Source organism: Sinohyriopsis cumingii, chromosome 1, assembly GCF_028554795.1.
Source record: "Sinohyriopsis cumingii isolate HCF-2022 chromosome 1, ASM2855479v2, whole genome shotgun sequence".
NCBI lineage: Eukaryota > Metazoa > Mollusca > Bivalvia > Unionida > Unionidae > Sinohyriopsis > Sinohyriopsis cumingii.
In genome coordinates this window covers 32,707,496-32,733,811 of record NC_142961.1, presented here as the reverse complement: position 1 = coordinate 32,733,811, position 26,316 = coordinate 32,707,496, and the positions used below count along the sequence as shown (strand labels likewise).

Sequence of the window (26,316 nt, the reverse complement as noted above, 5' to 3'; positions counted from 1 at the left end):
GTTGCGACTCGCTTCCGGCACACATTCCTTCTTAGCTACGACATTCACCTGGGTCTGCCTGCCCTTGGGACAGTCCCTGGCAAAATGCCCCAGGCGCTTGCAATTAAAACATGTCGGCGGCCCTCGCCGACTTGCAAGTCCTGGTTTCGTGGGTGAGGCCTGTCCAGGTCGATAGGCGGCAGCCCTACCTGTAGGTGCCCCTCCGACCTTCCCGTCACCCTGACGGTTACGGACAGCCGGCTCAACCTCCCCCATACGACGCGACTCAGAGGGTCGGGGTCGGTCAGCAACCCCGGAACCTCCACTCTTCGAGTGCGCCTGCTCGTATCGCTCCGCCATGTTAGCGATCTCTTCGAGCGTCCGGTGTTCTCTTTCTGCTAAGAAAACTGTCAACTCGCGACGGTAAGTACCCAGGACATGTTCCTTGAGTATTACCTCGCGTAGCCCTTCGTACGTGCGTTCGACTTCGGCCATTTTCATCCACTTCTCAAATAAACCTCGAACACGGTTGTGGAATTGAGAGTGGGTCTCTGTTACCTTTTTCACCGAGTCCCGGAAAAGTTTCCGGTAAGTCTCGGCGGTCAGCCGGTAATGGCAGAGAAGCGCCTTCTTGAGGGCAGTGTAGTCATCAGCCTCTTCTGCAGTTAAGCCGTGGTAGACTTCCCGAGCTGCACCTTGCAAAAAGGCTGAGACATTAATGGCCCAGTGCTGTTCAGGGACCTGATGAGCGCGTGCGAGTTTCTCAAACTGGACGAGAAAATCGTCAATAGCCTCCTCCCTATCACTGAAGCGTGACATGTTGATCTGGACTATCCGGTGGTCGATGAAAGGTCGGCCGGTTGTTCCAGAGCTTGTACTGGCGTCGTCCCGTCCGTTGGTCCTAGCTTCAACTCTGACCCTTTCCATCTCCAGAGTGTGAGCGAGTCTGGCTAGCTCCAGCTCTTTCTGGGCGTCTCGGTCCGCTGCTATCTTGGCTAACTCTTGGTCCGCTGCTATCTTGGCTAGTTCTCTCTGGGCTTCTCTTTCCGCTGCTTTTTCGGCCTTCCATTCCTTGATCCTTTCTTCTATAAAGGTTGCCAGGCGATCTCCCTCGTATCCCAGATCTTCCGACCCCATGGCGCAGTATTCCTTTATCATTTGTCGTTCGGTAGCCATTATACTAATGTAAAGTGATACCTTGTCTCAAAATTCAAACAATATACAGATATTTGTAATACCAGTTTAAATACTTACCTGTCGACAACAACTAGTTTCGTTCAGGTAAGATATTCGTTCGATATCCGCTTCACACGTACTGCTATGAATGAAGATCTACAAAGCCTGCACATATGACAATAAAATACAAGATGAGAAAATCACAAAATTTCAAATACAAAGAATGGAAAATATCTCACACTGTTCACTAATACTTCTACCAATAACTTTAAGTCCCAAAATAATATATATGTCTAATTCATATCCCGGACGAAGCGCCCACTGTGGGGGTGTCCTGGTTGTCTAGGGGTGGGGTTCTTCTTATAGACTTTAACGAGTTATGAGAAGTTCCCCTGGTTCTTATTCAGAAGGTTAATTCTGGACACTATATTATTTATTGACTAAATATATTTATGGCTACGAGCCCCAGTCAGCAATGCCGACAGTTAAATTAAAAGAAATACAAAGATGAAATTTAAACACTAACAATTTAATAAATGAAATTTAAAAGAATTTAAAGTAATCAATGTCTCTCTTTCACCCAATGATCCCTTTGATCATCATTTAAGTTCACAGTGTGAGGAGATTTTTCCCTTCTTGAGTGCTACTCATCTAAATCTCTTCGTTCCCTTGTCTGTCTCTCCTTTCGTGATCTCCACTTCCGCTTCCTCTTCTATAATCCTTGTTCCTTGCCGTTATCTTGACTTCCGGTTCCTCTTCTAGTATCCGGAACCCTTGACGGTATCCCTTGAGGTCACCCGAAATTCACTCGGTATCTCTCACCGTCACCCGAAATTCTCTGAACTTCTCTCGTCCCCCGAAATTCTCTGAAATTCTTTCGTCCCCCGAAAGCTTCCTGTTGAAAGGTATAATGCATTAGCATAGGGTTATAAAAATCTTCCCTCACACTACGTCATTGAACTGAACCATCAGTTTAAGGCGGGACATTTGGGTCGCGCATGCGCACACATCGAAATTCCCATACACTTCCGCCGCTTACAAAAATGGCGCCATAACACAATCACACAAAGGATTCAAATATCTACATACTGAGCCCTATCAGTATATACATACAAAATATTTCAAATATGATTGTACTAAAATATTACTACGATTAGTAATATGACTATCTGTATATTTATATATATTTATATATATTTCCTACACAAGCGTACCAAATCCACAATATTCACATTCAAAGGGTGATAAACGGCAACCCGTTACTCAATGGCAAAAAAAACAAATTTCTTGTCTACCAAAATATAACTACGCAAAGAATTACAATATTAATTCTTATAGCGGCTAGCGAGCAATACAATTCTTCACAAATACAAATCGTCCTTTCAAAAGGGCGTAAACGTAATAATCCACGAAATAATATGCACACATATTACTAGCGAAAGAAGAGAACATTTTCGCCTCACAAATAAGGTGTACATAGTAACATTATGAATAATGATGCAACGAATCAACATCGTAATCAACCGTAAACAAAAGTACTAGCTAAAGTCATGAAAAAAATGCAAAATATTAAGGTCATAATTAACTATTCATACTTCAATACAAGTAAAATGTATACATACGACAAATTCTCTTCAATTAACAGCAGTCGCATCAAGCAGAATCAACGTAACATCAAACTTACCTGATCGAAACTATTTCATGAATTTCCTAAATTCCGCCAATTTTTACGAATGGCTAACGGAGTGTGTGTCACTGCGACTCTTAAACACCAACTGACGAATTTCAGGCTTGTACAAGTCTTATGCCAGTTTCTCGAATCAAGTCCCACCTACAACGCATCCCGATTGGATGGCGACGGACTCTGGTCATTTGATCGAACTGTCAATCATAAAAATGTCAGTCTGTGTGTCCCCATGTACTGTCCAGCCTACCATTGTCGGCTTTCGGCTCTTTGAAGTTGTCTACGTCACGTGTTCCCATGTACAAAGATTCCCGCCAGATTTCCACTCAAGAGCTCAAACAAAGACTGGGTTACGTAAGAGGATCAGCCAACTTAGGTACTTGGAAAAACAAAGCTTACCTGGCTCCACTTACAGACTTATAAATACATGTATAATACAAGGGGTTGGGGTAAAACATCACATCTTTGTTCAGCATAAGAGTCAAACCTATTTGAAAATTGTCACTATACTGCGGATATTGGACTACATTGATCATATAGATCTGTATTCGGCAGATATCTGTTGAATTAAAGTTAGAATAAAACATGGACAATGGAATCCTGGTAAGTTGTGTACAATTCTATAACATTACCGCAGACAGTAGATTTGCAACGAAAATTATGTCGGCACCATCTTTAACGAGCATAAATATAATTGTCTATCATACCTCCAATTGGCTGAAATGATGCCAAATGCTTGTATCGAGTCCGTATTATACTAAAAAGTTCAAATATTGGCTGATACGTAAAAGTGACATAAAGAGAAAGGAGTTCACCTCGATAAGATGAACAGTGCAGACTCCCCTTTGAAAGCATACTCGAGTCCAACTACGTATCAGGCATGCTTGAATCTGCCTCAGATGCTAGAATGGCTTGCATCTGGTATTCGTATTCGAAGCACCAACTGGTTTGTTTTATGTGCCTGGTATGTTTTACATGGAAGCGTTTTACACAGCCTCGCACGATTTATATCTCCTTGGGTATATCGAGCTTGTATTAAACAGTACACGAACAGAGCACAGTGCAAAACTCCAGTGGACCAAGGAACCAAACATGGCAGATTATGACCCCAAAACACTGGCGAAATCTAGTTATTTCAGTGGTATTAGGAATAATCCTAGAAGATAAGGTAATAGCCTATGCAAGCAGTGTTCTTACCGACATAGAGAAACGCTGTACACAGAAAGGCCCTGGACATTGCACGGTTGTTAACATTTTCGCTTGCATTTATTTAGACTTTAATTCAGACAAATCGGCTATCATCAGCCTATGAAAGTAATGTTCAGCAACCCAGAATTAAAACCATCGGCGAGAGAAGAATGATAAAGACGTTGATTACAGGCCTACAATAGCATAACTACCTGCATACATCCGAACAAGTATGCTCAGAGACCAATTTTTTCATATATTGCTGAAAACCATTTAAAATTTATCTTTGTCTTGTCAGTTCTTAACACGATGAAACTAACTAACGCTACTAAGGCCTCAAAAATATACAAGACTCTGCAAAATTACTATAGACATTGAAGAAGAACAAATGAGAACACTTAGTCATGCAAGATCCTGTACCGAGGTATGTTCTAATCAACGTTACGAGTTAATGATGGCATCAATGGATGAAGATAGTGTATTACAGAGTAACCATACGAATGATACCGCAGAAAGAGACAGTGCAACTGAAACACGAAGGACAACTAAATGTTGTAAAATCTTACCTATTGCATGTAAAAGTGTGGCTTCCAGGAACTGATAAACCGACAGAAGACTACGGCAAGGACAGTCTCCGAAGTCTTGTTACATCCCAATAGATATCAAACTAATGGAAAACTCGAAGGGTTTATTACAACGTTACGTAAATTGATCGAAACAGCATGTACTGAACATTAGGACTAACATGTGTGTCTCATGGCCAAGAAAATGCGAACACAGCCGAAGAGTCCCAATCACAAGAAGTGATAGCAAAACAAAGATAAAAATTGAAAACTGTTGTTGATTTTGAAGTTGATAGATAAGACTCTTTTGGGTAAATATTTGAAGCCGAAACCTGGAGATAGTAAAGATATCAACATATGGAGGTATTTTAGTCTGTTATCTAGCTTTACACAAATTGCTCTAGAATATTTCTCAACTGATGCAATTGTGCTTTTCCATGTTAATCATGCAATAAAGCTATCGGATGACTTTCCAAGTTGTCTTTTTAGCCAATAATGCTATTCTTTTTCATCGTCATATCACCCAGCAATAACAATATACCATCAGCATCAAACAGTGTCGTCTACTGTTTGCTATTGTTTTAATGGTACTAAAGGGTACTGTTTGTTATTGTTTTAAGGGTACTACAGGGTACTGTGTGCTATTGTTTTAAGGGTACTAATACTGTTTGCTATTGTTTAAACAATATACCAGCAGCATCAAACAGCATTGTCTATAAGGTACTGTTTGTAATTGTTTTAACGGAAGTCCATTATTTTTAAGTATAATAAATTTTCATATATTCACTAAATTATTTAATAATAAAGTAAGACACTAACAAACATACAGTAACAAAATCAGAACAATTCATATGGAAAATATGTTTATCCGTAGAAATGAAAAAGCGAAACAGAAACTAAACTGAATAGACTGGTACATGCTTTTTATTATCTCCTACTTTCTGATATTGTAATATACATTGCGGTACCATATATTTAATCTGTGTTAACAGCCAAACCTTTCCGCATCATTACATACTTTTTCCAACAGGATTAATAGAAACCAAAACAGAAGAAAGAAAAATATGTCTGTGACATTTTTTCTTCAATTATGAAAGTTTCTGTGTATTCATCAGAGTAAAATAAGTAGTACAATGGATGACGTTTCCAAGCCAAGACACTACTATATAGTATAAGCACACCCTACCGTTTGTTTGTAAACCACCACTCCCACAGACTTTAGAAATGCAATCATCAAGGATATACAAAAATTCATAAATTTATAATTTCTAACAGGTTGTTGCTAACACTGTCAAGGTATTGGCGCTTCAAACCTAACCTAAGTTCTCGATGTAAATACGCAGACATGGGCTGTTCTAAAACCATGCAAAGGACACTAAGCAGTCAGCTTGTTTACATTAAGAATTTCTACTTGGCAATGTTAGGGACACCCTGGTAACAGTCCGGTTAGAAAATAAATATTAATGAAAAAATGACAAACTCTTTTGCATTGTTTTAAATCCTTGAATTTTGTTTCAAAAATCGGTTGGGATAGAAAGAGACAGGAGCGTGTGCTAATATAATAGTAAAAAGCATACAGGTCATGTAAGGGTTCAGAACTGACTATTAATAGTAATGATTGTCAATTTCAGGCTTTGATTACATATACCTTAAAAGGCAATTATTCACTATATTTGAATCCTCATTCATCCATATTCCTATGGAAGGTCATTATGAACATGCCCTAGAAGTACATATGGCAAAATCAATGTTGAATTACAAGGACACTTTGAACGAGGGCAACTTAAAGGTGTGATCCGATACAAAAACCGGCTGAATGTTGCGCACTGTGATGTCACAATGAAAGCAGTGCGTGTTGCACACAAATATGTACCCGACATCTTATTTTTGTCCCGGATTAGTACATGGCTGCCATTTTTTATGTCCATAGCGATCAATCATTTTCGTTTGGAAGTTCTTTTTTATGACATTTAATGTCCAGAACGTTGAACAATCGGGGTTGAACAGACTGTGGTTAAACTATTTTAGTAATTACTTTCAGAATGACAATTTTAATATTTAATTCCAATTAAGACCATAATGACAAACACTTAAATTTAATACTTTCGATTGTTATGCCTTTAAAAAATAGTGGTCAAGCTGCCGAAGAAAGCAAAAACTTGTTCATTTTACTACTGTTTGTGGTTAAAATGAAAACAAATACAAAAAAGACAAAACACTGTCATTCACGCAAATTTATATTTACCACGCAAGGATAAACTGTATCCAGGTTTGTTGATTCCCAAGTTACCTAGTAAACTATAAATCTCCAAACTAAACTATCATTTAGATTGGTTTATTGAAACGAACGCGCGGGAACTCTCGATGCATTTTACAAAAGTCGAGCGTATTTTATTGAATTTTTTGTTCTGAAATACAAAATTGTCATTTTTGTTGTGCTGTTTTAAATGTCACGTAAAAGAGGTGCCCAGGGAGAGGGCCGAGTAGTCTAAGGCGTTCACTTTTACAGATCATTCCCATCCAATCTCTAGCCGTGTGGGTTGGAGACTCGGCTCGACCAGTTCTGCCGAGGCTTTGCCAGGGTTCTTCTTCCAAGCAAAAATATTGGCAGGCATGTATAGCCTATCATGTGCTTAAAATGGCGTTAAACCTGCAAACGGAACCAATGATACTAACGATTGTATCGTTGCAATATCTGCAAAAATTATTACTAATAGATATAGAAAGCAAATTGTCAGTCGGATCAATAAATGTAGTTTTAAAAACTTCTGTAGAACAAAACACTTTCTTTTTCTTACAAAAAATAAAAAATCATCTTAAAAAAATGAATTATATAATTTAAGCCACCAGTATGGTGTATTAAACTTTGCAACACATATATAAATATAACACAGAAAGAGAATAAAATTAATCACAGAGATATTTCAATATGCGAATTGCAATCTCGTGTATGATAAATATATTATATTTAAAATAAAACTTAATCGATAAATATTCAAGTATGATCATCTGATCATTACAAATTCAATTAGCAAATAAAGTTTATACAAGAAGCCTTTTCACTACTTTGATTATACACCAGTAACTCATTAAACAATAACAAAAATTCCTCATTTTGTTCGTCCACAGTGGAAGAGTCCAGGGAAAATGTTACGGTTTTGTGTTCAGTATCCGCTGCACTTGAGCCCTCTCTTGCATCTCTCACACAGATCGCTTCGGTGAGGTTTGTTGGGATCCGTATGGCGTTTCTGCCGGTCCTCCTCGGTGCATATGCAATCTTCTTCTCCGCACACTGAGCATTTGATGGGTTCTACGTTGTAGGGACTGACGGCTATCCGGCAGCTTTTACATTCTTGTTGGTAGTAATCCTAATTATAAATATAAAAAACATTCAAAGCAAACCTTGAAAAATTATAATCACAAAAACAATGACAATACTACTACTACTACTAATAATAATAATAATAATAATAATAATAATAATAATGGAATTAATTATATGTTTGAAAACCACATGTTATCGCTCCCCCACTCTTAAAGTTTAGACTCCTTTCTCTCAGGATGAGAAAGAACCCATGAGTTGATGTCTATCTGCATTTTTTTTTTGTCTTACTATAACGCAAATTAACAGAAGAAATATCAAGAGTTAAAGCTATATGTACTGTTAAAATGTGTAACGATTCTCTTTCACTGATATTCACCGAAAACTTACTATGGCTACATGGTGCAACCTTAGCGTCTCCAAGGTTTGAGCCAGGGGATAATTGCATTGGATTAGGACGCCCGGCCCTTAATAACACATAAGAATCCGTTTTTTCATGCCCTACAATGATCTATGTCTTTAAAATGTTGGGATCTCAACAGTTTCAAAATAATATATCGCGAAGGTCCTAAATATATGTTTGTCTTCTGGAAAAGAAAAAGGAACTTAATTTCGTTATCTCAGTATTTTTCTGTACATCGTATTTCTTATGCCACATACAATAAGAGCGTTAAAATAAAGCCCAAGTTGAAGAAATTAAAGAATTAGAAAAATATCAAGAAACTTTAGAACATTTGCTAAACTTGAGCAGGAGAATGGAGGAGTTGGAAAAAAAGAATTCTTTCGATGCAAAATGTGCTGATGGAGGAGAAAGAGCTACAAACCAATTCAGCATCCATTATAAAAACATCATGTCAGTGACACGAAGCCTGTGTTAATAAGGGATTAGGTCACTCACAGTTACACAAAATTAGATTTTATGGAATTTTTTGAGCATTACATAAATACGGGAAAGTATATCAAATCAATTTAAGTAACTTTTAAATAATATGAATCTGGATATAACAAATTGTCTGTACAACGTCATTTATCTTGTGTCAAAGCCTCAAGATGTTTGGAACAGATGACAGACAATAAAGCCTACGTTCAGATGATTATACTTCAGAGCTTTCTGCAAGTTTGTTTGTATAGATTTAAGTCCTTTCCTTGTTTTAGGGTAATGCGTACCGTACCGTACATGAATTCGACAAGAAGATGGTACGAGTTAGTTCCCTTGTATAGTTATTACGGTGGCAGGGTCAAGTTTCGTAAATTGACCCTGGCAAATTTCTTAACTTAAGGCTATGGTGTGACTTTTTCAGCTATTATTGTTTACTATTTATAGATATGGATATATTTGTGAACTAGGTGTTTCGGGCTTGTGTTGTTCTTGAAATTGATGTCAGGCATGTACACCTTCCTTAGTTGATCTGCAGTATGTTAATAACGAAATACCAATATTCGGCTAGGAAGAAGAGCTAGCCTCCCATAGCAGTAGACACGTGGGTTCAAGGCAAGTAGAGTATCTAAAAAAAAAAAAACGGCTTGGATGACAACTATTCTGAATTGCATCAAACTATTTAGTAGACAATATTTTTCAAAATTTTCATCCAGGGAAAGAGCTTGCGTTTGCACTGTGAGCACCACATGCTGTCAGAATTGGCCTTTGGATGTGATTAAAACCATGTATAAAATAGGGGTTGGGGTGCATGAACGTCTTCTGCTATGAACTGCCATTGACTTCTCTGGTCAAGTGAATAATATTCTTATGCTTTGTTTTAATACATATATCTAAAAATATAGACCTTTTTGACCTCACTTGTGTATTTGAATTTTTTAATGATTATTTATAATAGGTCGCTGATTGCGGTATTAAATTTGTACATAAAAACTGGCCTCTGCCCCCTTTAGCGAAATGCGTATCGTACCGTGCATGAATTCGACAAGAAGATAGTATGAGTTAGTTCCGTTTTACAGTTATTACGGTGGCAGGGTCCAGTTTCGTAAATTGGCCCCTGGCAAATTTCTTAACGTAGGGCTATGGTGTGACTTTTTCAGCTATTATTGTTTACTAATTAAAGATCTGGATATATCTGTGAACTTGATGTTTCGGGTTTGTGTTGTTCTTGAAATTGATATCAGGCATGTACACCTTCCATAGTTACTCTGCAGTATGTTGAACACCTTCCATAGTTACTCTGCAGTATGTTGATAGTGAAATACCAACGTTCGGCTAGGAAGAAGAGCTAGCCTCCCATAACAGTAAACACATGGGTTTGGGGCAAGTAGAATATCTCAAAAACGGCTTGGATGACAACTATTTTCAATTGCATCAGCCTGTTTAGTATACACTGTTTTGCAGAATTGTCATCTAGGAAAAGGGCTTGGGTTTGCACTGTGAGCATCACATGGTGTCAAAAATGACCTCGGGCATGAAAATTGTAGGTATAAATTTGAGTTCGGGGTGCCATTGACTTCTTTGGTCAAGTGGATAATATTCTTATGCTTTGTTTTAAAATAGGTATCCGAAAATATGGACTTTTTTAACCTCACTTGTGTATTTGATTTTTGATCATTTATTTTTATACTAGGTCGCTGATTGCGGCATTAAATTAGTACATCAAAACTGGCCCCTGCCTCCTTCACAGAGTTACTACTCTTCTCTTGGAAGATGATTTTTAGTGGAACATGTGCTGGCGAGAGTGTTTAGGGTGTACTGAATAAGCTCTTATTATACGATGAACTGAACCCAGGAAGACGATACGTGGTGTCAGAAATATGGTAACAACGCCTATCTGCGACTCCCTTTCCGCCGAAACTGGCGCTTCGTGGAAATTTACCTGTGAACTGGAACAAATTCACAAGAGTTTAACAGAGCTATATAAAAGCTACAGGGCTGGTAGAAAAAAAAGCCCCCACCCCCACCCCAGGAGAATAACTACGCTTTTCAAATATTTAGGCTGAAAAGCGATATAACTCTTTGACACATTCGCATTTGAGATTGCGGAAGACAAATAGAAACCTCAAAAGCGTGGTTTACAGTTTGAAAAACAGGGTGTATTAGAACGAACGAAATATAAGAACGGTACAACTTCAATTGTCGACAACATGCAGTGTGCTGGAGCATTGATGCCTACCTCGCGGTGCTGAGGACACTAGCCCAAACATGCAATTATGATGACTTGGAGAATAGTTTCCTGAGAGACATGATGTCAATTGGAATAAGAGACAAAGAAAGTTACACGTCACAAATCCAAATAATAAGAAAGTATACACCTTAGAGTTTGTCATTGTTCAATAGAAGGCTAGACTTCAACTTGGAGCATAAGCAGTGCAGAAAATGAAACTTATTAATGTAACTAAACATTGCTGTAGAGACAACACAAAATCTCGCACATGAATATAAAAAAGTATTCAGTGGAGAAGGTCTCTAGGAAAGAAAACTTCACCTTGAACTGACATAGCAAGCCAATTATGTCAGATTGCTTGTAAGGAAAATTCCTTAGCTGTTAAGCCGAAGTTAAAGGAGAACTTCTACGACTGGAAAAACTTGGAACAATTACACCACCAGAGAAAGAACCAATATATAGGATTTCTAGCAGGTGGTGGTGATGAAGAACAACAAGAAAATAAGGCTGTGCATCGATTTTCAACTCTTAAATAAAGTGCTGAAGAGAAACTATTACCAGATTCCGACAATAGAAGATGTCCTGCCAGACCTGAGCAGAGCGAGAATTTTTACTGTTGTGGATGCACACAAAAAATGTTTTGGCAAGTTAAATTAGATGATGAATCTGGCAAACTCACCATATTTTGGACGCCATGGGAAATATATAGATGATGAGATAGCCATTTGGTATTTCGCCAGCGCAATAACAATTTCAGAGGAGAATTGACGAAGCATTGGAAGAGGTTCAAGGTGTGAAAGCAATTCATAATGATATTCTCGTTTGCGTAAGTGGTGAAGATGATGCTAAGGCCACAGAAGATCACGACAGAAGGCTTGGAGAACTATTTTGAGAGATGTAGCAACAACAATATGAATTTAAACAAATATAAGGTGAAAATGAGGTAGAAGGACGAAACATTCATGGGATATGTGATCTCTGCAGAATGGTTGAAAATTAACAATTCTAAGATAGAAGCAATCAGAGAAATGTATATCCCAAGAGTAAAGCAAACAATCCAGCGACTGTTAGGAATGGTGAACTATGTGGAAAGTTTGCTCCAAGGCTATCAGAAGTGACAGAGCTATTGAGGCAGTTGAATAAGAAGGAACAGAGTTTTATTTTGATAAAATTCACGACAAAAGCCTGTAGGAAATTAGATCCTGACATCAGCATCAGTGCTAAAGTACTTCGACCATGAAAAAGATAATATTCTACAATGTGATGCATTGGAAACAGGGTTAGGAACTTGTTTACCGCAAGAGTGGCACCCAGTAGCATATGCCTCACATGCTAGCACTGGAACTGAGGTAAAGTACGCACACATCGAGAAAGAGCTACTATCGATAGTCTTTGGAATAGAAATATTTGAGTACTACATCTACGGGAGACGAGTAGTCATAGAAAGTGGCCAAAAACCACTTGAAAATATCTGCAAGAAGACTTTAGTTAACCCACCAAAACGACTGCTAAGAATGATATTAAAGCTGCAGAAATTGACTTTAGTGTAGTGTACAAGCAAGGCACACATAGGTAGATGGCTGATACATTAAGTCATACATATTTGCGATATACCAAGAAAGCATTGGATAGCGATCAAGTGTTTTAAATCGATAACCCGCTCATTCACAGAGAATAAATTAGAAAGTGTGAGTACGTACCAGTTTATATGGATCACATCGCTGAGATTCGAAAGGAAACTAAAACAGATTTTCAGTTAAAACAGTTTAAAAAAAGGTCATTGAGAATGATAGCCAAAAGAATAAAAAGGCCCTTATACAGGAAATAAAGTAATGTTTTCCTTTCCGAGAGGAAATGACGTTACAGAATGGCTTGATTTTCAAAAATGACCGTGTAGTAGTAATACATGCCACACTGCAAGGTTCAGTAATAGAAGGCCGACACTCTAGTCACATAGGAATACATGGCTGTCAGCGAGGGGCCAGACACGCTATATACTGGCCAAACATGAATTATGAAATACAAAACTATGTTGCACAATGTGAAATATGAAATGAATATTCTTCTCAGCAGCAGTAGCCACTCATAAATCAAGATTTAATTCGCAATACCGTTAAGTTGTTTTGTGTCTTCTCATTTTCGCTTTCTGCTCTAGGAAACAAAATATATTTGTTAAATTTTACAAAGCTTGTTGTCTTTCACACTTTCTGTTACTGTTTTTAAAGAGCATAGACTCGTAATATATATATATATATATATATATATATATATATATATATATATATATATATATATATATATATATATATATATATATATAATTTTGTGTAAATTGTGTCAAGAGGTAACTCTAGGAAGCCAACCCTGACATCTCTAAACGTTTCTGGGCCATAATTTTTTTTATATGCAAAAACAAAACAAAACAAAAACGTACGCACACAGAAACTAAAACATCAAATATTCAGATAACTCAGTAAATGATTTTATATAAACTAATGAGGACTAAAATTACAAATACATACAATGTTATAATGTATAGTCTGAAATATTGTCATATTTATTTTCCTAAGATATTTAATCAAATTTTGAAATCAGTTAATTAATTTACTACTACTACTACTAATAATAATAATAATAATAATAATAATAATATGTGTCTATCTGTAATACAGGCAACTGGCCCATGATACATATTTCTTCAAGCGGCACAGAAGATGTTTTAGTGCGTAAAATAAGAGTTTTATATATATTGGAAGTGATAAGCATAAAATTTATCATTATCGCATTTCTTCGAATTGGATGAGATACAAGTATATACTACACAGTAATCACACTAATTGAAGGGAACCCTAGGACCTGCATGGAGCAATTTTTTGATGTTGATCATGAATTTTATGTTACATGAGTCATTGATAAAACTGCTTCTATGATCTTTAAGGCTTTTATAGTAAACATTGCTTTATTAGTCATCATAATTTTAATAATATCGTTTTATATAAAAGACCTGAATTTTTATTAAACTGGATATTTGTATACATAGGCGGGTAAATATAATTTTTTCGTATTTATCCATATAGCGGACAAGCAGTAATAAACTGTAATTCATGTTCGATGTCAAGGTTACAAATATGACACTATTTCCTCATAGCAAATACTTTATATCTTCCCGTGTTACCTCTGATTGGCAAGTTCCCCACACTACGCATAGCTATTATATTACAAAATCGCTATCTTACAACAATTCTAGGTATCTTTGACGAGTGAATCCTACTTCCAATGACTTACAGAGACGCAATCTTTCCTTCGACTAATTCTCATCCTGCAACTTTTGCCTAAAAATATATTCACATCTCTGGCTAAACAGTCTAAGAAATGTATTTACATCATTTACGCTTGAGTACAGCAACATTGCCAAATCCGAATGTAAAAAGAAGCTTTTAAAGATTGCTAGCCCAGCAATCACTATTCCCCCAACCCCAATGGGCAATTAAATACATCGGTAATAAGATTACTGAACTTATCACATGCTTTTACATCATTATAAATTGCCCTAATGATTCTTACAATTTTTCCATTAATAGTTTCAGTAACTAGCTTTTGGTACAGTAAATGTCTCTCTATCCTATCAAAGGCTTTTTCACAGTCAATACATATTGACTAAAATATATCCCTACGTTTCCTTAAATATTTACAAATTAGTATGTGTATGTATGAGTGAGATTTGGATTTTTAACGTAGCTTTAACAATGTTTCAGTCATATCGCTACGATGTCTGCAGTGTGGCTGTTTATAGCGTAGCATAATGTCCCAACCAGTGAGGCAACTGTTAGTACCATTTTTATAAGTCTTTGGTATGACTCGGCCGGGGATCGAACCCACAACCTCCCGTATCCGAGGTGGACGCTCTAACCACTAGGCCGCCGGAGTGATATACAATATTAATGTATATAATAATAATAATAATAATAATAATAATAATAATAATAATTTATTATAATAATAATAATAGTAGTAGTAGTAGTAATAATAATAATAATAATAATAAACAACTTCATTAGTAACATAGGCCATCGGACCAAATTAATGCATGTATTAAAGATACGGTACAACTACAAAACATAACAGTTCTAGGATTAAAACAGATTCTCTCACTTTTAAAGATTTTGCTAGATAGACAGGTTATGTTGGTTATTAATATTAGTATTACTAAGTAGTACTCTGGATAAAGTTATAAACCTGATGTTATTTGTATTACAATGAACGCATGATGATACATAGACCTTTTACCAAGTATTATACATAGTAATTTTAACAGCAAAGTGAAATTCATCTTCCATATCTGCATAAAAAGGGCAGAATCTTTCAACATAGGAAATATTGTTATACCTACCTATATTTGCCATTATGGGAAAGCTACCATTTCTGTATATGCATAGCATGCTAACACCGTACAAAGGATTTAAATGCTCTGTACAGTAATGCATAGCATGCTAACACCGTCCAAAGGATTTAAATGCTCTATACAGTAGCTAACACCGTACAAAGGATTTAAATGCTCTGTACAGTAATGCATAGCATGCTAACACCGTCCAAAGGATTTAAATGCTCTATACAGTAACTAACACCGTACGAAGGATTTAAATGTTCTATACAGTAGCTAACACCGTACAAAGCATTTAAATGCTCTATACAGTAATGCATAGCATGCTAACACCGTCCAAAGGATTTAAATGCTCTATACAGTAATGCATAGCATGCTAAAATCGTACAAATGATTTAAATGCTCTTTACAGTAATGCATAGCATGCTAACAGCGAACAAATGATTTAAATGATCTATACAGTAAAGCATATCCTGCTAACACTGTACAAATGATTGAAATGCTCTATATAGTATTGACAACTCGGCTTGTTTATGATCTTAAAATACAATCGTATTCTCTGCATTGAAATTAACTCTCCATGTAGTTCTTGTTGAAAACAAAAATATCTTTACAACGTTGTTTATATATAATGAAAAAGAGTCTCTCTCTACTCACCCTTTGATTAACCCAAACTTCACCTATTTGGTACGAAAACCGTAGATTCTTGACTTTACTTACCCAAGTCATGGTGTTCGCCCTTTTTCAATTGTAGGTTATACTATTGTTTTGGAAAGCTATCATCAGTCATCTTTAACAATTTGAACCAGTACATACAAACTAGTCTATATCTTTCTCCTTGCAGTGGTATTCTACCCAACTCATTATATAGAAAAAGCGTTTGGTTTGTGTTTTGTAGAACCAATCAAATTATTGCAAAACGAAGTATGTGCAGCTTCAGTGTCAATTGCTTTGTAGAAACCTTGACTTCCGACCCATAATTCAAAATTGAAGTTATTTTAGTATCAACTATGTTTTAATTTAGTATTTGTAGATAGTTTACTAAACTGATTAAGTCTAGACTTCAAACAATAAATTCACTTTGCCGTTCGTGTTGCTAGCGTTTTTTTTTAAACACAAATATGTTGTGTTTTTAGAAGAAAATAGACTGACAACATAACTATTATAACATGTTGTCACTATCATAATTTTCATATCTTTTCAAATATCCCCTTTTTCGAAAGACTACAAGATTAGTTTAATCCAGCTTTATCTTAAATTTCTAGATGGCACTATTCTTTGAGTTTGTTTATAATTCCTTGAGTTGTGTAGCAGTTACGGCGAAGGCATCCAAGTCATCTTTATACAACTGTGGAAATATATTAGCAAATTCTATCGTTATACGGTTATTCTGATAAGAAATGTATGTCATTAAATCGAATAGAAATAATGAAAATAAAAAATGTTAAAGCATAGCTTTGCATGACCCCAGGCGGGCAGTAAACTATTTTTTATAGCCATTTGGCGTTTTTATACAAATAGTATAGGGCTAAATTTAGTTATTTCAGATGCTATGGTATTTATATAAGTTTCAGAAGAGAAGATATATTTGTGTATAAATGTTTTAAATTTTCTCTCTAAATTTAATAATAGTGTGTCTGTGATAGAGGAGTAGATCTACAGTCACTGCTAAATTTAGGAGGCTGAGATTGGGGGTGGGTGGGGTGAATATAATGTTATCAGCAGCTACTCAAATGCAATGGTGTCAAGTTACAGTGCTGAGATACTGAAACAAAGAAGTCAGTGTGACGGTTGGATTATGTGTTTGTAAAACTAATTTAAATCAATTATAGTAAGTTTGCCTTAATGCTCAAACAGTAAAATTAGTGACCAGTTGAAGGGAAATTTGAATCTCGTTTAGTAGGCATAAAGTACTTAAAATAGAGTTGAGTAGTTATAGTTTAATTTTGAATTAATTTGCTCATAAAGATAAAGTTTACAAGTAATGTCCTACTCAACATAATCTTTTTTGGATATTCTAACATACAGTATCAGTGGGAAATAAGTGTGCATGGAGAGTAGATATATGGCTTTATTTTGGATTATATAATTTAAATTTTGTGCATTGTATTCAGTAGATCAGAGTTAGATAAACGGTCTCCACCTAACACAACCAGACCAGAAGGTTTTAGTTCTAGAAAAGGTCTTAAGTTTTATATTTAAGTTTTTGACATATAATGAAAGTAAAAATTAAAAATATTAAACCTAAAAACAGACCATTAAATTGAATCAAATATATTTTAAATCAAATATACATTTTTTTATTTTAAAAACCATAAAAAAATAAAGATTTATAAGCGTTCTTTTTACCTTAGAATAATTATACATGCGGTGGAAAAAAAACTTATAAATTACACACAGTGTACATGAAATAATACATTGTTACACACAATGTACATGAAATAATACATTGTTATACACAGTGTACATGAAATAATACATTGTTATACACAGTGTACATGAAATAATACATTGTTATACACGGGAAAGTGCATCTGGTATTAAATTATCTTTTCCCTTGATGTGCCTGATGTCAATATCATATTCCTGTAACAACAAATTCCACCAGTCTTGGATTTTTATTTTTCATCTTGCCGATGAAGGTAAGGGGATTGTGGTCACTGAACACAATAATCGAAGAAGGAGCTGAACTAATGTAAATTTCAAAATGTTGTAATGTCATTATCAAGGCCAAACATTCCTTCCAAGAGTGATATGGAACCCTTTCATATGAATGGTTCATAATTCTCCATAATAAAATCAGACTGGGTTTATTAGACCCAACAAATATATTGCTATGAATACATTACCGTGACCTTGACCTCATATAAATAATTGCATTTGGAATTGGTCTGTCATGATTCTGGTGACAATTTTTTAAAATTTGTAGCAATCAGAAATAACGTGTCCTTTCTTCCTGCAATAGAAACACGTAGGAAGAGGCAAGCTTATCTGATGCTTGATTTTTAGAAGTTGTGCCAGTTTGAGATTCAGATAGGCTTGTATAAGGCTGAAATAATTTTCTGCCAGAAGACTGTTGAGGGGAAGTCTTATTTACAAAAGGAAGTTCGTGAGTTGAAGAATACTCATCCGCAGTACAAGCAGCATCTTTCAAGGCTTCGATCTGATGCTAGTCAAGATAAGTTTTGATGTCACCATGGACACAGTTCTTGAACTCCTGAAGTAATATACGTTGTTTGAGACTTTCATAATCTTGTTCAACTTTCTTGGCTAAGTACCATCTATCAAATAACTGCTCTTTTCTCGGGCAAATTCGACATGAGTTTGTCGAGCTTCTTTTTTATAGTTTCTGAATTTTTGCCGATAAGCTTTATCGACTAACTCATAACCCCTTAAGATGCATTCTTTAACCGTATCATAGTCACCATTTTGGTGAACTGATAGTGAATTGTTAATTTCACTAGCCTTACCAGTGAGTACAAATTGTATTGACTGAGTCCAATGCCCCCTTGACCATTTCAAATTGTCAGCATTTCTTTTAAAAAAACGAGTACCATATTTGTTTTCGTCTCTTTCTCTGAAAGGGGGCACAAACGTAATATACTTTGCAACATCAAAACTTAAATTTGTATTTTAAGTGGGAATGTGTTTTTCACTTGCTAGCTGCATTTATTTTATTCTAAATTGATATTCCCTCTTTATTCTCTTTCTTCCTTATCTAATTACATTTGCATTTGTTTTTCTTGTAACTACATTTGTCTTTCTTTCTCCCTTTCTTCAGCTAGTAAACGCATTTGTTTTTCTTTCTCTCTTTCTTGTTTCTCTCTGCTCTTTCTCATATTGTACCTGCATTTGTTTATCTTGTAATCGCATTGTTCTTTCTTTCTCTTTTTCTTCCGCTACTAAATGCAGTTGTTCTTTTTCTTTCTCCAATTGCAACTGCATTTGTTTTCTTCTTTATCTTTCTGAAGTTCCAGCTTCCTCAACTCCAATTCCATGTTGTATTTTAATTATAATTTCTTTACTTTTATGTCGCAGTCTGATACAGATTTACTGATCGAAATCAAAGCACTTTTATCCAAAACAATCTTTTCTACCAAATGCTGGACCACAATATTTTGTATTTCTTGCTTCGTTAAGGAAGCCTTTACTTCAGAAATATCATATTTTCTGTCAAGTTGAATTAATTCATCTTTTTTGAAAAGGTCTAGTTGGTCCTGGGTAGGACTTGAAAGAAAGATTTTCACTTTTGAAGGAATTTTAGAAAAAGCTTTCCGATTTCATTTAAGAATTTAAAAACATGGGGAATTCAAATTTAAAAAAACAAAACAAAGTTTTCTGAATTATTTTAGGCAAAATACAAATATCCAAGGACGAAACCCCAATTCTTATGTTACGTATTTAGGTTCTGATAAACAGTAACAAAAGAAAGAGTGAAAACAACAAGCTTTGAAAAGTTTAACAATAATATATTTCCATTGAAAAACACTGTACAAATGATAGGAATAAATAGAAATTACGGTTATATGATTCAAATAAAAAAATACTCCAAGATTAATCCACTAATTTAATTTTTATAAGTCCTAGTAATGAAAAGTTCTAATGAATTCAAGTTCGAGTCCCAACGAAAAATCTAAAATGGAAGGCGATGACGTATACCGTATCCTTTATTGAACATATGCGTCTACATTTCTTTTTAAATCCACAAATAATATTCAGGTGTTTGAATTTCCGAATAAAATTTAAATAAATGTCTTTGTTCAAGAATTCTGTATGAGTACTCAAATATTTCCAGGAAAAATAATTATCCTTTAGAATCCAAATAATTTGAATAAAAATTAAAATGTAACTTCAAACTGGTCAAAGACACTTTCCAGTGTAAAGTAAAAGACCAAACCGAGACAAATCTCTATAAAGAACGGTTATACCGTAACTTGATACGTAAAATAGATTCCCGGATGAGGGTCACGTGACCACATTCTAGAATGATTTGAAGATATCGATAAGTCAAATGGCACGTAGCACAGTACAGCATCGATTTCACCACCACCATTCGCACACCAAAAATGAATTTTAAAAAAAGAAGTTGTTTGCTTGACCCCTGATCAATGACAGGAACAAGGTCAAAAATAGAAACTATGTTTCTTTTATTAGGTATGTATTCAGGTCAAACTGAATTTTCTGGAAATATCAAATTCCTAGTAACCAAAATTAGCTTACACTGACATGTAACGAAAGTAAAACACACAAAAAATTAAACTTACAAACAGACAATTAAATTAAATCAAATATAGATTAAATCAAATATACATAAAAACTATAACCAAATGCGCATACTCCAAATTTATTACAACACGTAGTCCGGGGCTAGAAAGATTGTAGTTGAAGGAGTTCAGTGTTTGATCTCTTCCTTGTTCAGATGTAAAAATAACTTATTTCGTATGTCTAGTGATATTTATTATGAATGTCCCACTCGTTTAGAATCTGATTTGTGTATTAAATCATGTACTTCTCGTGTATAATCTAATGTGTGTATTAAATCATGTACTTCTCGTGTATATCTAATGTGTGTATTAAATCGTGTACTTCTCGTGCATAATCTAATGTGTGTATTAAATCATGTACTTCTCGAGTATATCTACTGTGTGTATTAAATCATGTACTTCTCGTGCATAATCTAATAAATATATTAAATCGTGTACTTTTCGTGTATAATCTAATGTGTGTATCAAATCATGTACTTCTCGTGCATAATCTAATGTGTGTATTAAATCATGTACTTCTCGAGTATATCTACTGTGTGTATTAAATCATGTACTTCTCGTGCATAATCTAATAAATATATTAAATCGTGTACTTTTCGTGTATAATCTAATGTGTGTATCAAATCATGTACTTCTCGCACATAATCTAATGTGTTTATTAAATCATATACTTCTCGTATATAATTTAATGTGTGTATTAAATGATATACTGCTAGTTTATAATCTAATGTGTATATTTAATCATGTACCTCTCGTGAAAAAAGTTTCTTTTCGTTACTCAGTAGTTTTACTTGTAGACTTAACATTGATTCATTGAGGCCATTTTTTTATTAGTTGTCGTTGTGTGATTTTAATTTTTAATTTGATTTTTTTAGTTGTTCAATTGTATGATCGAAGCGATCGAATATATCATTTATGCACAGAGTCCACTCCCATGCTTAATTTATGGCCCCCGTTGTACTTTTGAATGAATTGAATTCACCTATGTACATGCACGCTATCACTGTGTCAAATGTGCTTAAAATACAAGGCTGAAATAAACCTTTCTCAAATTCAAAATAAAAACATTTCAGGACATTCATGATAAACATACGCTAGTAAGCACGCCTGCAAGTTTCCAAACTGCTGACTTTCCCATAGAAAGAGAATTTGCTGTAATAAAAAAGCCATCGAGATCTCAGTGTATATACTCACAGCTCTCGGGCCGGAAGTACAACAGTAGCAGCAGCAGCAACAACAACACCACCAATAATAATAATAATAATAATAATGATAATAACATTAATATATTTTATATATTAATTTATAATAGTTTTATTTATATTTCGGAATTATTTTTGTCTTCTCAGAATAATAATAATAATAATAATAATAATAATAATAATAATAATAATAATAATAATATTCATTTGTAGTGCAGGTCACATGACCATGTTATCTATTCATACATCGTGAGATGAAAAGATTTTGGTTGCGTAACAGAGGAACATCTATATATATTGCAAATGTTTCACATGCAATGAGTCCTTATTAATTTTTTTTCTAATTGGGTGAAATAGAAATATATGTTAAACGATAATTGCAGAATATAAATTAAATAGAACCATACAACCTGCAAGCAGCAAAAGTGAACTTTTGTGATAACGAGGAGCTGAAACGGCTTTTTGTAATCGTGCAGATTTGTATAGTAAACATTGATAAATTAGTCATCAGACATTTCATAGTATCATCTTGTATTAAGGTGCTAATATTTTCAAGTTGGAAGTTTATATGTAATGTTGTGGAAATAGTTTCTTCATAATTTTCCATACAGCTGAGAAACAGGAATAAAACGAAATTCATTTTCGATATTAGCATCACAAATTTGCCACAATCTTTCTTTATAAAAAAATACTTTCATATATTCCTTACCTTTGATTAGCAAGTTACCGGCTCTAAACATATTGATTATGTAGCAAAAATATAGATCTCCAAACAATTCTAGATAGATGTGGCAATTAGATTACATTCTCAATGTCATATATTTGGTTCAATAGCCAAATAATCAAGATATTTGATAGAGAAAACTCGGGCTCTAAAGTGCCACTGTTTTCTCCCTCATTGCTGTTTTCGTTGTTCCAAGATACGACATATATGCGTGTGTGTGTGTGTGTGTGTTGTTCCACTCAAGCATTCCGTCTAACTAAAGATCTTGTTAAATACTGCCCAAAATCGAAATTAGATTCACAGATACGAGTCTATGCCTGACAAAGAGACAGGTGCCTATAATTAATTATTGGTACAGTGTAATATCCTTACTAAAGTTCATACCAGACAAAGACACGTGGCTATAATTATCAGTACGTTGACCGCGATCGTGACGTACTCAGTCAAGGCCGTGTTTCTGGAAAATGATTTGACTCGCGTTTTCATTAGCCAACAATTTAGATCGCCGTAAACAAATTCAGCCTAGAACAATATTTCAAGAAATGTCACAGAAAATGAAAGTAACTTCTCAATAGTTAGGTGGAGGTTAAAGTGTGGATCTTCGGCAATGATATGATTCATGTTTTCCTCACGAAAACAAATTTCTCGTGAAATCACGAAAAGGTTTGTTCTATAAAAGCAGAAAATGTTTTTTTAAAAAGAGTAGAGGGAAAGATAGACGGTGGTACCAGTGAACTTTAATCCCCACTTCTAAAAGAATCTCCTGCACCTGAACGGTTGATATTATTAAATTACCTCAAAGATTTTACCCTCAAACCTATGAAGAGACCCCAAACACCCAAGTTACTAGCCACATTGTTATCATCATCAACATTGGAGTTGGATGGTGGTAGTGGTGGTCCTTTAATGTTATCCACCCAATCCTTGATAGACGTGTTACCTATTACGTCTGTGTCCAGTATAACGAGTCTTTTAGCTTGACTCAGATGGTGAGAGCATTAGTCTGTAAAGCCGTTTCAAGATCGATCCCATAGAACATAAAACCACCATTAGGTTCCCATGTCCCTCAAAATTTGAGAAATTCACTACATTTGATAAATGAAAGGGGATAAAAGTAAAACATGCATCTCCACACCTAAAACTAGGCACAAGACTCAAGGACGTAAATTAATGTGATATAGAGTGGCTAATAACAGGTACTATTGTCGGAATATGGGTTACATACCCCTATCAAAAATTAGGTTGGGCATCCATCCCCTGCAGTCGATTACCCTATCCCTTGCCTGCTTGCAGGTGTAATAGAGAAAAATGTTCACAAGATTTCCATAAGAACTTATCTATCAGCATTAAGTTCACAGCAAATTTCCATATGGAAATAAATGAATCATTCTCTGGTTTAAAAATTATAATGATGTTTGATATATGTGCTCCGAATGTCACCTATAGAACCTTACAGGAAAGCTTAATATCCCTCTCGAAACACCTGCATTTTATACACGCCACCTGACTATCATATTATAGATTTGCATGTGAAAGAGTGGGAACAATTTTGTTATGAAAAAGTGTAGTTATCTTTTGTGAATAAGCATCTCTCTCTCTCTCTCTCTCTGTCTCTCTCTCTCCCTCAAACGGCGTGGTTGGCAAGAAATGTGAGGATATAATCATAAAGGTATACACCAGGTCGGATGTTGCCTTGTTGAGTTAAATATTGAATATATAGCGACAGAACTAGCAAGGGTTCTTAAGTGTCGGATTATCTGCAGTGGGCGGCAACTCACTGGTCGGGGACCTAGGGCGAAACACTGAATTGGGGTCAGGAGCGAAGAGCGTGTATTGCATCTTGAAATCAAATATGAAAAAGTGTCAAAAGAAGGGCCAAAATATGAGGTTCTAAGGATATAGCTTTATTAATTTATGAGTCAATCCTGCCCGTCCTATGGAAGACATGTAAAGAAGGGGCCATCCTAGCAAATCCTTTGAAGAGAAAAAGAAGTCAGAAAGAATCAAAGCTCATGCATATTATGTATTACACACACACACACACACACACCTTACCAAGCCGCTCTTTTCGTAGACATGAGAACTCTCCCAATGGGCGTTGCACTTTGTACATCGAAAGAAGCCGTATTTTCGTTTTGAGCCCCCTCTTCCACCACGACGACCTCGTCCCCCACGAAACATGGCGTCCTTCTGATTTGTATTTTGGGTTGCAGTTCTGTCTAGTAAAATGACGTTGTTGTATGAATTAGTCTTAAATGTCTGGAACCGAAATTGCAATAATCTCAGGGGTGGTTCATACAGTTTCGAGTTCACTTCACAGTTTTTCCATACAGAATAACTTGACGTGTCACATAAACTTCCGTGTACAATATTTGGCAAGATAATTACCTTTTTTTAGGAAAGCTTTATTTTACTTATGCTCATTCCCGTTATTCATCGTTTAAAACAAAATTTCTAGTGTAGTACACAAAATTATGCCCTTTTTCTGTTACTGATGTTAGTCTTTTTATATATATATCTATTTTAATTTAATTTTATTTACTTTTGTTTAATTAGCATAAGAATATTTTTAAAAAAATATCATGTATCTACAAGAGAAATAAATCTGCATGCACAAGACCATCGTACTTTCATTATCGGTTCCCTGAAAACTAAAATTGAAAATAAGTTATATTTAAAGACCCCATGCATAATTCATTAATCTGAAATAAGAACCAGATTTGCACGTCATTATTGGAAATTTTTCTTTTCGTATATTTTGTTGATTTGTAGGAGGCTATAGTCTGACAATACATCCCCGTTTGTTTGTACCCCCTACCGTATTCGATAACGTAAATCTTAAATGTGATAAAAAGAGCAGTAAACTTAGTCAATGCATTCACTGATTTATAAAGCAGCAAGGGGGCGGGGACAGACCAAAAGAAAAGTGACGACTGATTTTTTATATTTTTTTTTGGCGGGGGGTGGGAGGAGGCTGACCGCATCAAGGCCCCGTGTTGCAAAATGGGGGCTAAAAAAATACTGTTTTAGCCAAGTAGTGTTGACTCATTAATCTATCCAAAGGCAAATCCGAGGCTTGTATGTAGGCCGGGTTAGTGCCCAGAAAAGGGGACACACACACACACCCTTCAAGGCCCCATTTTGAGAATGCTAATTTTACCTGTGGTAAAGCTGACTTATTAATCTGAGGCTAGCAAATAAAAGGAATGACTGCGAAGATGTTGTTTAATGTTGGATATCTGTTGAATCTTGGGCAATTGTTATCTTTTGTTTTTTTATTTTTTTATTTGTTTTTTTCGCTGCATAAACACACCGCCTGGCGAATTGCTAAGTGCGGAACGAAATTTTAGAGATTCAGAGGGCTGTCAAGGCTGATTTTCAATTTTGTAATCAAGCACACACCCCCGAAAGTGAACCCCGTGTATTATAAAATGATCGCCCTTTTCCGGGTTCGGAGGGGGGCCAGGGTGTTAAATTTTGTGAGTTTACAATCACCCATCCAACGATATTTCGTCTTTATTCGCTGCGTCACCGGCACCACTACCACCCACACACACACACTTATAAATAAGTTCTATTTAAAAATCGACAATATGTCAACACGCTCTTGGGAATCGAACACGTGAGGTAAGTTTCCATAGATTGATCGAACGCCTTAACCAACTCGAACACAGTATCGATTAATAATTTACGGCTAAAATAATTTACAACAAAAAAGTAATGTTT

General features: G+C 35.4%; 1 protein-coding gene across 1 annotated transcript; it reads right to left on the bottom strand.

The window, feature by feature from the left end:
- Positions 1-5,440: 5,440 nt before the first annotated feature.
- LOC149806663 (zygote arrest protein 1-like) lies at positions 5,441-24,981 on the bottom strand. The gene is made up of 2 exons (XM_089956271.1): positions 24,646-24,981; positions 5,441-7,958 (listed from the first exon to the last, which is right to left on the bottom strand). Exons 1-2 carry the CDS (start codon positions 24,769-24,771, stop codon positions 7,755-7,757), a joined length of 330 nt encoding a protein of 109 aa, XP_089812397.1. The 5' UTR covers positions 24,772-24,981; the 3' UTR covers positions 5,441-7,754.
- Positions 24,982-26,316: the final 1,335 nt, after the last annotated feature.